General features: G+C 48.0%; 1 protein-coding gene across 1 annotated transcript in view; it reads right to left on the bottom strand.

The window, feature by feature from the left end:
• The window catches only part of GLG1 (golgi glycoprotein 1), a 128,129-nt gene that overhangs the window by 14,757 nt on the left and 97,931 nt on the right, over window positions 1–15,441 (bottom strand). The window contains exons 13-18 of the mRNA XM_002711721.6: window positions 11,992–12,078; window positions 10,427–10,489; window positions 9,601–9,714; window positions 8,596–8,684; window positions 6,367–6,484; window positions 5,181–5,273 (exon numbers count right to left, since the gene is read on the bottom strand). Of these exons, the coding sequence (XP_002711767.3) occupies window positions 5,181–5,273; window positions 6,367–6,484; window positions 8,596–8,684; window positions 9,601–9,714; window positions 10,427–10,489; window positions 11,992–12,078 (564 nt within the window). The remainder of the gene's footprint in view (window positions 1–5,180; window positions 5,274–6,366; window positions 6,485–8,595; window positions 8,685–9,600; window positions 9,715–10,426; window positions 10,490–11,991; window positions 12,079–15,441) is intronic.

Below are 15,441 nucleotides of genomic sequence, written 5' to 3' on the forward strand. Positions count from 1 at the left end.
TCAGAAGGAAACAGTAAATAAGAATCAAGAACAGGAGTTACAAGAAGAACCAATTAAAGATCTAAGAACTGCAAAAAACAAAACCCAATTGGTAGTTTCTTTAAAGAGCAAAATGGACAGAGTTGAAGAATTAACTGAAGCTGGCAAACAGGACTGAGGAACCACTCATATAATGTACAAAGAAATGAAGACAAGGGAAACACCAAAGAGGATGTTTACAGACATGTAGTAGACCAGACTCAGACACCCAACAGCCTGGGGTGAGTTTCAGAAGGAAGAAAAATAAATGTACTAGCAGAGGTAACAATGATCAAGGGGCCAGCGCTGTGGTGCAGTGGGTTAAGCCCCTGCTGTGACACTGGTGTCCCTTATCAGAGCACTGATGAGTTCCTGGTGCTCTGCTTCTGCTTCAGCTTCCTGCCTGAGTGCCTGGGTAGGCAGTGGATGACCCAAGTACTCGAGACCCTGCCACCTAGGAGGAGCTCTGAATGGAGTTCCTGGCTTCTGGCTTCAAATTGGCCCAGCCCTGGCTGTTGTGGCCGTTTAGGAAACTGAACCAGTTGTACAGATCTCTCTCTGTCTTTCAAATAAATAAATCCTAAAAAGGAGAACAATGATCAGGAATTTCCCAGAATTTAAGGGAGACATCAATTAAAAGACCAAAAGGGACAACTGGGATAAAGAGAGAAAAACAAAATACAAAAAAAAGTACCCCACCACACCTAATAATATTACATTTGCAGCCATGTGAGCAGTGAACCAGTGGATAGAAGATCTCTGTTTTTCCCCTCATCTCTCTGTCACTCTGCCTTTCAAATAAATAAATCTTAAAAAAAAAAAAAAAGATTTGCTATTTATTTGAAAGGCAGAGTGACAGAAAGGGAAGAGACACACAGAGATCTTCTATCGACTGGGTCACTCTCCAAATGTGGAGGTCTGGGCAAGGCTAAAGCCAGGAGCCAGGAGCCAGGAGCCAGGAGCCAGGAACTCCTTTCTGGTCTCTCACATGGGCCATCTTCCACTGCCTTGCTAGTTGCATTAGCAGGCAGCTGGATAGGAAGTGGAGTGGCCAGGACTAGAACCAGCACTCCCACATGGGAGGGTGGTGATGCAAAGGATGGCCTGCCACGTGCAGGGTGCTATGCCACAGTGCTGGCCCCAGGAAAGAATTTTAATGAAGGAATTGTGCATTTCCTTCCCACAAATCCTGCTTTGGATTAGGAAATGACACTGTGACTCATTAAACTACAAGTAAAATATTACAAAACATTTACAGGAAAATATTAAAAATAATCAAATACAGAGGCAAAATGAAATGTTTTTTCAGGAATTTCTATCCCATTGCTCATAGCACACAATACAGTTAAAACAAGTAAGATTCCCCTGGTCGCAAATTTCCAAAGAACTGGGGAGGAGGAAGAAACGGGAAGAAATGGTGGTGGGAGCAGATGTTAGCAGTGCTGCTTCTATAGCCACTGTACCTGAAAGCAGTACCCTCTCTTAGACGCAGGAGGTTCTGAACAGGTGGGACTTCAGGATATTCCCTGACTGACAGTAGAAAGCACCCTGCCAGCAGAAGCAGCTATTCCCCTGTTTAGTAACAGCCTCTTTCCCTTGAACCTCTGCTGTGCATGGAAGCCCCTTCCAGCATCAAAAGCTGCCACCATGATGACAGCTTCATGAACATCATCCCTGGCCTGAAGTGACACAGGAGCAGCAGGCCCAGACCTGCAGGCTGCTTTGCAAGAGGCACAGCAGAGTGACAGAGTGACACATACACACAGAATGATCGACCTTCCATCTGCTGGTTCAATCCTCAAGTGCCTGCAACATCCATGGATTCAATCCAAGTCGCTCACATAGGTGTTTGGCAGGGCCCCAATTACGTAAGCCATCATCTACACCTCCTAGACTACATTAGAAGGAGGCTGGGTAGAAGTGGAGTTGCACACCTGTGGCATAGTAGATTAAGCAGCTGCCTGTGACACAAGTATCCTATATGGGTACCAGTTTATGTCCTGGCTGCTGCACTTCCAATCCAGCTCCCTGCTAATGTACCTGAGAAAGCAGCTGAAACAGCCCAAGTGCTTGGGCCCTTGAATCCACGAGACTCAGATGGAGTTCCAGGATCTTGGCTTTAGCCTGGCTCAGCCCTGGCTGTTGCAGCCATTTGGAGGAATAAACCAGTGGATGGAAGATCTCTCTCTCTCTCTGTTTCTGTATCTCTAGCTTGCAAATAAACAAATAAATATTTTAAAAAATAAAATAAAATTTAAAAAAGTAGAGTTGCTGGGACCTGAATCAGAACTCTGATATGGAATGCAATGTCTCAAGTGGTGGCTAACCTGCTGTACCACATGTCTGACTTAAACACATACCCCCACCCCTCCAAAAAAAAAGACTTGCAGGCTGGCATTGTGGTATGGTGGGTAAAGCTGCCGCCTGCAGTGCTGGTATCCCATTTGGGCGCTGGTTTGAGTCCCGGCTGCTCCACTTCCGATCCAGCTCTGGTTTCAGATCGGCGCAGCTCTGGCTGTTGCGGCCAGTTGGGGAGTGAACCAGTGGATGGAAGACCTCCCTCTCTCTCTCTCTCTCTCTCTCTCTCTCGCTCTCATCTCTCTGTGTAACTCTTTCAGCAGTAGAAGATGGCCCAAGTCCTTGGGCCCCTGCACCCGCATGGGTGACCTGGAAGCTCCTGGCTTTGGATCAGTTCAGTTCCGGCTGTTGAGGCTGTGGGGAGCAACTCAGACTAGACTAAGTTACTGGAATTAAGACTTATTCTGTGCATCTGCTCTCCCACAATATGGCGCTGGGAGAGAAGAAAACAGCTTCTACACAGCTGCCTCCAGTTCAGCCAATAAACTGTAGGACTTGCTCCTGATTGGAGGAGAGCAGCGTGCTCGGCGTGTGGGCAGCCGAGTTGGGATTGGCAGAGGAGGACTATAAAGGAGGAGAGAGACGGCATGCACCAGGAACATCTAAGGGGAACACCTGTGCAGCCCCCGAGAGAGCCGGCCGGCAGTGTGCCGCTCCCCTGCGGAAGTGGGGAAAGTGGCCAGGGGGAACCGCCCTTCCACGGAGGTGGAAGGGACAGTAGCCAACCCGGGAAGAACCAGCAGCAAACCCGGGGAGGGCAGAGCAGACGAAAGAACAGCGCAGGGTCCTGTGTCGTTCCTCCACGAAGAGGGGGAGCGACAGAGGCCAATTTGGGGAGTGAAACAGCAGATGGGAGACATTTCTCTCTCTCTCTCTGTCTCTCCTTCTCTCTCTGTGTAACTCCGACTTTCAAACAAATAAATAATTTGCCGGCGCCGCGGCTCACTAGACTAATCCTCCGCCTTGCGGTGCCGGCACACCGGGTTCTAGTCCCGGTCAGGGCGCCGGATTCTGTCCCGGTTGCCCCTCTTCCAGGCCAGCTCTCTGCTGTGGCCAGGGAGTGCAGTGGAGGATGGCCCAAGTGCTTGGGCCCTGCACCCCATGGGAGACCAGGATAAGTACCTGGCTCCTGCCATCGGATCAGCGCGGTGTGCCGGCCGCAGCGCGCTGGCTGCGGTGGCCACTGGAGGGTGAACCAACGGCAAAGGAAGACCTTTCTCTCTGTCTCTCTCTCTCACTATCCACTCTGCCTGCAAAAAAAAAAAAAAAAAAAAAAAAAAAAAAAAATTTTTTTTTTTTAAAGCTGGTATCCCACGTGGATGTCAGTTTGAGTCTTGGCTGCTCCACTTCCAGTCCAGCTCCCTGCTAATTAATTAAGACAGTCCAAGCGTTTGGGCCTCTGTATCCACATGGAGACCAGCAAGAAGCTCCTGGCTCCCAGCTCTGATCTGGCCAGCCCCAGCCATTACAGCCATTTGAGAGTGAACCAGTGGATGAAAGATCTCTGTCTCTCCTCTCTCTGTGCAACTCTGCCTTTCTAATAATTAAGTCTTAAAAAATTTTTTTAAATAACTTATTTCTATATTATTCCTAGTGATTCTGGGTAGGGCACTGTTTCCATGTACATAAAAATTTCCCAGGTGAGGGGCCAGTGCTGTGGTGTAGCAGGTAAAGCTGCCACCTGCAGTGTTGGCATCCCATATAAGCGCCGGTTCTAGTCCCGGCTTTTCCACTTCTTATCCAGCTCTCTGCTATGGCCTGGGAAAGCAGAAGAGGTGGCCCAAGTCCTTGAGCCCCTGCACCCACGTGGGAGACCTGGAGGAAGCTCTAGGCTCTTGGCTTTGGATCAGCCTAGCTCCGGCTGTTGCGGCCATTTGTGGAGTGAACCAGCGGATGAAAGACTTCTTTCTCTAACTCTCCGCCTTTCAAATAAATAAATTAACCTGGAAAAGCAGCAGAAGATGCCTGAATACTTGGACCCCTGCCATCAACATAAGAGACTAGGATGGAGTTTCCGTCTCCTGGCTCCAGCCTGGCTCAAATCTGGCAATTGCAGCCTTTTGGGAAATGAACCAGTAGGTGGAAGAGCTCTTTCTATCTGACTTTCAAATAAATAAATAAATGAATAAATCTTAAGGAAAAAAAGTTCCCCAGGTGATTCTCAAGTGCTATTAAGAGGTTCTGTGCAATGGAACACAGCAAGGGAATAATGCCTTTTGGAGATGTAGAGTGTTGGGAAAGCTAGATAGAGGCATCGGAAGGATCCTTAGGAGCTCATTAGGCAGACAAGATAGGCAAGGATGAATAACCTAAAAGGGGGAACTAAAGGACAGGGGACAAGAGGACGGCACATGCAGAACGAGTGGCCTGGGCAGCTTCAGTTTCAGAACTCAGACTTTGCTGTCCTGTACCACCAGCAAAGAAGGAAAAATTAAAACGGCCACTTCACGTTACTTTCACACTTAAAAAATACAGGGGTTGGAGCTGTGTGTAGCAGATAAGGCCGCCGCCTGTGGTGCCAGGGTCCCATGTGGGCACCGGTTTGGGCCCCGGCTCTCTGCTATGGCCTGGAAAAGCAGTAAAAGATGGCCCAAGTCCTCGGGCCCCTGTACCTGCGTGGGAGACCTGGAGGAAGCTCCTGGCTCCTGGTTTCAGATCAGCGCAGGTCTGGCTGTTGTGGCCAGTTGGGGAGTGAACCAGTGGATGAAAGACCTCTCTCTCTCTTTCTCTCTCTCTCATCTCTCTGTGTAACTCTTTCAAATAAATAAATAAATCTTAAAAAAAAAAATACAGGCAAAAGCTACCTGCGCGTTGCCATACTGAACAGTGGAACAGTAGTTCTTGATGTCGCTCTTGCAGGCCTCGTATAGGTCTGGTTCCAGACGGATGTCCTCTGTCTGCACGAGAGGGAGCCAGTGTGAAGAAGTGAGCTTGTTTTATGCAGGTCTCCAACATTCTAAAGCCTCAACTGCTAACTGGACCTTGTCTACTGTCACCATAGTCTTCACAGCACAGGGGCAGCAGTGCAGCCACATGACAGGAAAACCCAGGACTGACTTTAGTTCCACCACCATGTTGCTAGGTGGCCTTGGACAGCAAAATATGTCCACCCCACAGTGTCCTGTTGAGTCCTTCAGAGACTGCTATGAGATGACATAATATGGGAAAACCATGGTACAAAGGCATGGTTCTATCTTTATTCTTATGTTTTGTTAAAAGAGCTAGGGCCAAAACCTCTGAACTCAAACAAGTCTCTATTACAGTAGCATATTGAGGCCTGATCCATTTACACAGAATTCTCACCAAATCACTGCCGCTGTATGTGGACATCGGGTCAGTAATTTCCGGGATATTAATGGTGCTTTGTCTCCATTGCTAGTTTTTGCTTAGAATGAGGTGAAACAAGTATGCACCATGGCACTAAACATCTTTAAAATATTTTTAGCTGTCTTTTGACCATGCTTTGGGCTTTACCTCAAGAGTGAAACAAAAGGTCCTTTATAATGCACCCTGCGGATGCCTTTCCAGCATGCCTTGGTAATCTGTGAGCTCATCAGAGCGTGGCATGCCTGGAGAATGCTTGTTAGGGAGTGGGCTAATATCCTCCAAGCTGACACAATCAAATGCAAAGGAAAGACCTTTTGTATCATGGCAGGGAGAGGTTGCTCTTTCCCCTCTATTCTTGTTGGGGTGAACGATGAACGTTGGAGCAGGCAGCCCGGGGTCATCGTGCAGGCATGTGGGGACATGCCCCAGCACAGCACAGCGGGAGGAAAACACCCGAATCCTTGAGACCACTACTGATCCAATGATTATCTCACACACCTGGGGTCTGTCTTACAGCCGGACTTCCAGCTACTTACGGACATCAGCAAAACAATGAAACAAGGAACTGTCATATAGTAAAACTCTAGCACACGATGGCCTGTCTGCACCATTCGTGGCAGAGGCTCAATCTTCCGCCTCGCCCCGGCCCTCCCCTGGCATTACCATCTCCAGCTCCTCCACGCGGAGCTGCTTGCGGCACTTCAGGGACACTCTGTGCTCCTTGGCTTCCTGCAGAGTGTCGTTGCGCACAGTGGTACTTAGGCAGATCACCACGTCCACCCTGCCAGGAGGGACAAGGCTTCAGCAAGGTGCACGGGCCACACCATTCACCCAGAATGCATCACTCCTCTACCACCTGGCGAATGTCTGTCCTGGACGTCTCACTGCTTTTCCAATGCTAAAAGCAGCGATCTATACAGCAGTTCCCTTATCCAGTTTCATTTTCCAGGTTTAGTTACCTTGGGTCAACCACAGCCCAAATATATTAAATGCAAAATTCTAGAAATAAACAATTTAGGAGTTTTAAATTGTCCAAAGTTCTGAGTAGTGCACTAATTAGCCACTCTAATCTGCCAGGGATGTGAACTGCCCTTTTGTTCGGCATATCCACACTGTGTACACTACACATTCATTAGTCACTAGGTAGCCATATTGGTTATTGGACTGACAGTCACTATACCACAGTGTTTGGGTTCAAGTGACTCTTATTTTACTTAGTAACACCCCAAAACACAAAAAGTGATGATGCTGCCAATTCAGATAGACCCAAGAGGAACTGTGAGGTGCTTTCTTTTAAGTGAAAATTCTTGACTTAGAGGGGAAAAACTGTATGCCGAGGTTGCTAAGATCTACAGCACTAAAAGAAATTCTGAGAGACACTCACATTCATGAAAGTTGTGTTATAGTATAGTCTTTAAAAATTATTTTTTGTTTTTAGTTATTTTCATTTTATTTGAAAGGCAAAGAGAATCAGATAAAGAGATCTTCCATTTCCTGGTTTACTCCTTAGATGCCTGCAACTGCCAGCCTGGAACTCTGGGCCTTCCACATGAGTAGCAGGGGCCTACGCACTGGAGTGATCATTTGTTGCATCCGGGTTATGCATTAGCAGGAAACTGGTTTGGAATGGAGTAGCAGGTCCTCAAACCAGGCACTCCAATATGGGATGCGGGTGTCCCAAACTGTGACAGTCCCTCTGCCACATTCCCACACCAGCAGTATATTCTTACAAGTGTTCTATTCTATTATTATCTTATTAGTCTCCTATTGTAATTAATACATTAAATGTTCTCATAGGTATACACAGAAAAAAGCCATAAATGCATAGGATTTGTTATCATTTGTGGTTTCAGTATCTGCTAGGGGTCTTGGGGTTAAGAGGGTCCTGCTGTGTGTCATAAAGGTCAGGTAGCAGTCTGAAGGCTGATCATGCGCCTCATTGGAGGGTAGGCCAGATAAGGGGCACGTACAGGGACAGTTCAACATGTGTTTTGTTAAAAACGTGACCACATAGGAATGCTGCTCTTACTGCTGGGACTATGCCTCTAACATACCTTAAAAACGCATTGCTGAAAGGCACGGAGACCTGAGAAACAGGAGAACCTGGTTTGCACGAGGGGAAACATGGCGGCAGCCATGCAGTAGAAGCTGTATCAATCTCATCACCAAGGCCTAATTCTTAAACGAACAGAGGTCGTGTGTCTCTGCTTGATAGCTAAGTCAGCGAGGCATCCGCTGCTTCTCGGAGGTCATGACATCACGGATGAGGCGAGGGTAGACTGATTTATCCCTGACTCACACTGCAACTTACTTTGCTAAGTTCACAACCTGGATCTGCTTCATAGTAAGGCAGACGAAACCTGGAGAAAGCACAAATGCTCCTGTAGCTGGTGGGCTCTTCAAATAAAAACCAGGGCAAGCATCTGGCACAGTGGCTAAGATGCCACCTGGGACACTTGCACCCCATATCAGAGAGTGTGGGCATGAGTTCTGGCTCTCTCCCAATTCTGGCTTCCTGCTAATGCAGACCCTGGGTGGCAGCAAGTAGTTGTGTTCCTGGTTCCCAGTTTCAGCCTGTTCCCATGCTGGCCACTGTGGGAGTTTCAGCAGTGAATGGGAGCTTGCTTGTTCTCTTTCTCTGCCTCTCAAATAAATAAAAATAAAATAAATCATAAATTTTTGTAAAGAACTGCTACTAGGAGCTGTGGCTCTGGGTGGTCATAAAGATGATCGGTGTGACAACTGAAGTGTTTGGCAGCATGCCCGCAGGAGACGGGGGGCCTCCTGGGCTAATCCTGTCAGACAGCAGGAGGATGCCTGGCGTCCTGGTATTCATTCAGTAGCTAAGAGGGACTTTGGCAAAGCAGAACGAATCAATTAAAAGCTACATACTTCTTTTTTATGTTGGGGCAAAGTTTCAACACGTCTTCCTTGCAGGCCATTTTAAACTTGTAAGAGAACCGAAAATCCTTCATCTGCACCTGAAAGACAACAACAAAGAAAACTGGAAGCTATGGAAGCTGCAGTCAGCCTGATGGGTGACATCTTCACAAAGCCTTCAGAGCCTGCTTGCACGCGGGCGGGCCTGGCCTCCGTCTCTCATCCGGGCCTTCACTGCCATTCCAACCACTCTGGTGCCCTTTCCTCCGCCACAGGAGCTATGCTCCTGGTTCTCTGCATGGTTGGCCCTGCTACTTCCTGGACATTTCTACCGCTGTACCTGCTTCTGAGATCCCTTTTCTCAGCTTCACTCTCTGGCCCTAATCTGCTTAGTTCTTCTTCACAGAAGCCCTGGAGACTCTACGTGTATCTGCCCGGGGGGTAGGGGTGTGCCACCTCACTACCACCTCCCAGTGCTGGGCACTCCGGGGCGCTCGGGAACACTCATGGAATGGACAGTCAGACAGGCTCTGGCCCTGGGAAGAGGTCATTACCACGCCGACCAGCCTGCTTCTTCCTTGGAGGGAAGTGCTTGCTGTGCCAGAAACACCTCCTTCAGTCCACGTGGCAGTTATGGAAAGGACGGCCTAACCTTCTCATTCAAAAATCAGATCTGGGTTGCGTAATTTAAAAGAAAAAAGGGCTCAGAGTTCACTGTATTCAGACAAATTCAATTATAGGAAATGCTTGCCTACATGTCTCTGTCTCCACATACTGGACACTCCCTAGGCAGGCACCAGGTTCTGTTTATCACTGCCTAATTTCAAGGGGCCTAACACAGTGCCTGGCCAGGGCAGGTAAAAGCCACCTTTACTGAGAAGGACAAGCCTTTACTAGACACCTTTACTAGACAGGACAAGCGTCTGGGGAGGGTGAGCGTTCACAGAGCAGCAGGGGCGCGTGCGTGCTCCAGACGAGGCAGGCAGCAGAGACAAGATCACACCAGGTGTCACTCACCAGCTGGAAGTGGGTGACTCCGATGGCGCACTTCTCATTCATGTCCTTCTGGTGCTTGTTCTGTATCAGGCACTCCATCAGGTCCCCCGAGTCTATCTGGTTATCTGCTACGTCCTGGGGAAGACAGTGCACATTTACTCTTCGGTTTCCACAGGCGATGTACAAAATCTGTAGCTCAGCCCATGAAAAATGCTGACAGATTCTAGACCCCTTCATGAAAAAGACGCATTATACGTTATATCAAAATAAGCCTGAGATATCACAAAGGAGAAACACTCAGTGGAATGAAATTTGCACGGCCAGTTGTTCTGCAGGAGACAGGAACACCAGAGACCAGTGCTCTCTCCCCTTCACCGTCCTCACAGGGCGCAGCAGCTGGCTCCCGGTAATAATTACACAGCCTCCTGCTCGGCAGAGCCCAATGGCTCCTGAGTGCTTCACTCCTACAACCGAGGTCGCTCAAGGAGTGAACAAGTAATAAAATAACAGAACCCCCAATCCTGAAGTATGAGGAGAGAGCTGGAAGGGAAGGCACTATTTCAGATGCCAATGCTTGAGCTGATGTGTGGGAAGTGACAGCCATCTTTTCCTATAATGGGCATCCCATGACTGCTGCTAACCACAGAGGCGAATCAAACAAGGCTTATGAGGATGGTGGCACCTCTCTCTGGAGCTTGTTCACATTTTCGACTTTAGCTTGTCAAAGCTGGCCATTATTCAAGAGTAATGCACGCTGAAGACAGAGAGGAGTCCAACACACCCAGGAGTCACAGTCCCAGTGAACTAAGGTCTGTTTCTAACCCTCATTTCTCCAGACATTACTTACATGGCAGAAGTTCTGAATTATGGGCTCGCAGGCTCTCATCAGCAAGGCTTCTATTTGAATATCCTGCAGAAGATTAAATATGTTAACAATTCTGCTTTAGAAAGAGCCAGAGGTGGAGAAAAGAGTTTCTCTTTCTGAATCAGTAGCATCCAATGGGCAAATAATCTAGTATGTACATCTGGGGATGATCCTGGTCCTTATGCCAGACAGCCCCAGAACAGATAGACTTGTTCCTCCATTATTCTCTGAAAGATGGATTTTCTGGAGGCAGATTCCCCCCCTCCATGCCTGAACCAAAGAGAAGGCAGAATTAAGAGGAGTGGGAGGACAAAGCTCTTAGCAATCACATTAGAGAATGACAAACCTTTGGAATTTTTCAAAAAGCCACGCAGTTCAAATTGAAAAAAGGGCCCAAGTGACACCCATCTCTAATTTATAGGCTCCTAAGTCAGATCACTGGCTTCATGCCAGATGTTAAACCACCGCTTCTGGGAGCACACACGAAACGGCTTCAGGCTGCGGAACCCTGTGCAGCACTTGCTGCTGAAACACGGTCCCTCGAGAGCTATGCACCCAGAAGTCCTCACCAGCCCACAGGACAGTGAGAGAGGGGTGAGGGGAGGCAAGGCACTTTTGAAAACTACACATCAATAAAAGACCAGGTGAGAAATCTAACTTCCTATCTTGCCAATTTTGACAATTCAAATAATACTAAAAGGCTTATGATGAAAAATATAGCAATTGCCCATGCATCTAACTTCTGCTCTCACAAGAGAACTTTACAATTATTTTTAGAATGGAGTCTTTATTCAAAAAATAAATGTTTTCATTTATGAGAGAGCAAGAGAGGATGGCAGGGACCCAAGCACTTTAGCCATTATCTGCTGCCTCCCAGGTGTCTTACAGGAAGCTGGATCTGAACCCCACAAGCCAGGGCTCTAACCAGCACTCTGATGTGGGATGCGGCATCCCAAGCAATGGCTTAAGCTGCTGCACCACAATGCCCACCCTCACCTCGACATTTACAGCTGCCCCTCTGCTAAAGTAATAATCACTGTATTTGCAGATAATACGTCCCTGCATGAGGTTTGTGAAATCCCATTTTTTTATTTCAGTGGGTCTCAGGATGGAGCAGGGATAAACGTGTCTTCAGTCTTCCAACTTTACCTGGAAGTCTCAGGTTTTTATCGTGTTAAACAGATATTACAAAACGGCCTAACAAAGAGAGCTAAGGCTGAGAGAACTGGAATGCATGGACCACTCTTCAGTGTGAGGAGCAGGCTGGAAGCCCCATGGCTACCTGTCTTCTGGGACAGGTTTTAACCACTGTGGTAACTCTCAAGGACAACCAAAGGGCTGAATGCAGAGAGTGCACTTCTAGAGAAGGAAGGAAGAAGCCAGGAAGCAACACAATACACGTCTCTGTAAAGCCAATGGGCAGAATCTGATTAGATTTCTTTTGATTGCCAGGGCACCTGTACCCTTGAGTCTGTGCACAGTAGAACTAAGCAGAAGAGGCCCTCTGCCAGCAGGCCCTGCTCTCCGAGGAGCTGCATGCCACTTACCTCTGACTCTAACTCGGTGAGGTTGCCAACTATATCTCTGCACTCCACGGCCAGGTCATCCAGATGGTCCTGGAGGCACTCGAGCTCCTGCAGACAGACAGGCAAGCCCTTGGCAATTAGCAGTCATATCAACACATGGGGAGCTGAGATACCACTGGTCCTCTTTTCCTCTTCTTCTAAAACCTTACTGACCAAAACACAAAAGCTTTGATTCCTGAGAACGAAGACTGTTAAAAAGATAACTACTCGGGATGTAGCCGGGAAAGGTGCAGGGTAAACAGCTTGCAAATCTCCCAGAAGGCCAAATGTGTAAGTTCAACAGGAACAGATCCTCAGGCGTCCTCAAGGTCTAAAGATCTTATCAGGCCTTCATCCCACTCCATCCACTCCCTGCTACTCCATTTTAAATCCATGTTTCGATCACTTTTACGTCTTACTTAAAAGTCAGCACTTTGATGATGATCACTGGACAACACATTCGTGGTGAAGGCATGGATCATTTTAAGTCTATTCATGGGCGAGGGGGGTGGGACCTGGGGTCTGGAACACACACAGAGCTGACAGCTCCTGCCAGTTAGATCTGGGGTTCTGACCCCAGCCATCTCAAACGAATCCTCTGAGGGAATTCTCAAACAAGTGGGCATACTAGGGCTTGGGTATCTTATGCTGTCTTGTCTGGCCTTTGGAAACCAAGCTGTAGTGACTGTAGCATTAATCCACTTGGATTCTGTTAACAGGTTGAAGAACTCCAAGTATAACAGTAGCACATTTCTGGAAGTACAACCAACCCCTATTTCTCTGTGAAGTGCTCTGTTTAAGGGGTCAAGTTTAATTTACTGACTATCCCATAAGAATCAGAATCAGAAGGGAGAAGATGGATTGTAGGAATTACAAAATAGCCATTGTAGAAGAAAAACAAACAGAAGGAAAATGCACTACACTATTGGGAGTAAACTGGTCCCTAAGTTTCTGAATCACCACAGTCCTTGTTTCATAGGGCCGAGGCAGCATAAAGCTAAACCAGGTATTTTCCTTTCCTTTTTTTTTTTTTTTTTTTTTTTGACAGGCAGAGTGGACAGTGAGAGAGAGAGAGAGAGACAGAGAGAAAGGTCTTCCTTTTTGCCATTGGTTCACCCTCCAATGGCTGCCATGGCTGGCGCACTGCAGCCGGCACACCGCGCTGATCTGAAGGCAGGAGCCAGGTGCTTCTCCTGGTCTCCCATGGGGTGCAGGGCCCAAGCACTTGGGCCATCCTCCACTGCCTTCCTAGGCCACAGCAGAGAGCTGGACTGGAAGAGGAGCAACCGGGACAGAATCCGGCACCCCAACCAGGACTAGAACCCAGTGTGCCGGCACTGCTAGGTGGAGGATTAGCCTATTGAGCCGCGGCTCCGGCCTCTTTTTTTTTTTTTTAAAGATTTATTTATTTGAGGGGCCAATGCCATGGCGCAGTAGGTTAATCTCTGCCTGCGGTACCGGTTCTAGTCCCAGCTGCTCCTCTTCCAATCCAGCTCTCTACTGTGGCCTGGGAAAGCAGTGGAGGATGGCCTGAGTGTTTGGGCCCCTACACCCGTGTAGGAGATTGGGAAGAAGCACTTGGCTCCTGGTTTCGGATTGGCGCAGCTCCAGCCATTGCGGTCATTTGAGGAGTGAACTAACGGAAGGAAGACCTTTCTCTCTATCTCTCCCTCTCACTGTCTGTAACTTTATCTCTCAAATAAATAAAATCTTTAAAAAAAGATTTATTTATTTGAAAGTCAGAGTTATACACAGAAAGAGAAGCAGAAAGAGAGAGGTCTTCCATCCACTGGTTCACTTCCCAATTGGCGACAATGGCCAGAGCTGTGCCAATCCAAAGCCAGGAGCCAGGAGCTTCCTCCAAGTCTCCCACAGAAGTGCAGGGACCCAACGACTTGGGCCATCTTCTACTGCTTTCCTAGGCCACAGAGGAGAGCTAGACTGGAAGTGGAGCAGCTGGGACTCGAACTAGCACCCATATGGGATGCTGGCAACTGTATGTGGCAGCTTTCCCCACTCCGCCACAGCACCAGCCCCAACTACAGATATTTTCTAACAATATACCCAACAGAACTCTAGCAGGATCAGGAAGCAGACTACTGAAAATTATATTCCTATCCTCAACTGATCTGCATAGATGGCCATGTTGCTTCTCTAAATGGCCAATTCTGGTACATGTGACTTGGTCTCCCATGTAGGCGGGTGGCAAGGGTCCAAGCACTTGGGCCATCTTCCACTGCTTTCTCAGGCATATTAGCCAGGAGATGGATCAGAACTAGAATAGCCAGGACTCGAACTGGCACTCCGATATGGGACACAGAGGTTGCAAGCAGGGCTGAACCCACCGCACCACAATGCTGGTCCCATTTTTTTTTTTTCAGTGTAACTTTTAAAAAAAACAAAAAAACAAAACAAAACAAACATTTATTTTGTTTATTTGAAAGGCAGAGTTACAGAGAGAGAGGGAGAGTGAAAGAGAGAGAGAGATCTTGTATCTTCTGGTTCACTCTTCAAATAGCAACAATGGCCAGGGCTGGGCAGGCTGAAGCCAGGAGCTGCAGCTGGGTCTCCCAAGGACTTGTGCCATCTCCACTGCTTTCCCAGGTCCACTAGTAGGGAGCTGGATTGGAAGTGGGGCGGCTGGGACTCGGCCGGCACCCATATGGGATGTTGGCATTGCAGGTGATGGCTTCACCTGCTACCTCACAGCGCTGGCACCTCAATGTCACTTTATAATACTCTAATTTCAGAGGGGGTTCTGCATTGGTACATACGCCTCAATGTCACTTTATAATACTCTAATTTCAGAGGGGGTTCTGCATTGGTACATACGCCTAAGTTAATTTCTTGGTCTAGTATTTATGTAGCTTTAAACAAACAGCTACTCCTCCTTGCTCACCACTCTGTGTTCAGATGGAGCCTGAAATATCTTCCCCAGCCTAGAGCAGTGAGCGCCCTCCACTGCCCTCCTGGGATCTCCTGGAACAGCACTTCACTCACTCAGGGGCACAGCTGCTGTCTGAAACACTCTCCCAGTGGCTGCAGACTGCGAAATCCACTCCAGAGTTCTGAGAACTCGGTTCTTGTGTCACTTTCCAGGCTTTCAGTGGCTATTGTTGAGCAGTGGGGGCCCAGTATTCCCTATTCAATTTTTAGCCTATTCTTCATTTTTTACTTTTAAAATTTTTTATTTATTTGAAAGCAGAGAGAATGATTTTTCATCTGCCATTTCACTCTCCAAATGGCCATAACTGGCAGGTCTGGGCCAGGCTGCAGCCAGGATCCAGGAACTCGATCCTGGTCTCCCACGCAGGTGGTAGCTATACAAGTACTTAAGCCATCATCATCCACTGCCTTCCAGGGTGTACATTAGAAGGGAGCTGAGGGGCTGGTGCTGTGGCATAGTGGGTAAAGCCACCTCCTGCAGTGCTG

The sequence above is a fragment of the Oryctolagus cuniculus genome, chromosome 18 (assembly GCF_051225735.1).
Source record: "Oryctolagus cuniculus isolate XC-2025 breed Fujian yellow rabbit chromosome 18, ASM5122573v1, whole genome shotgun sequence".
Classification (NCBI taxonomy): Eukaryota; Metazoa; Chordata; class Mammalia; order Lagomorpha; family Leporidae; genus Oryctolagus; species Oryctolagus cuniculus.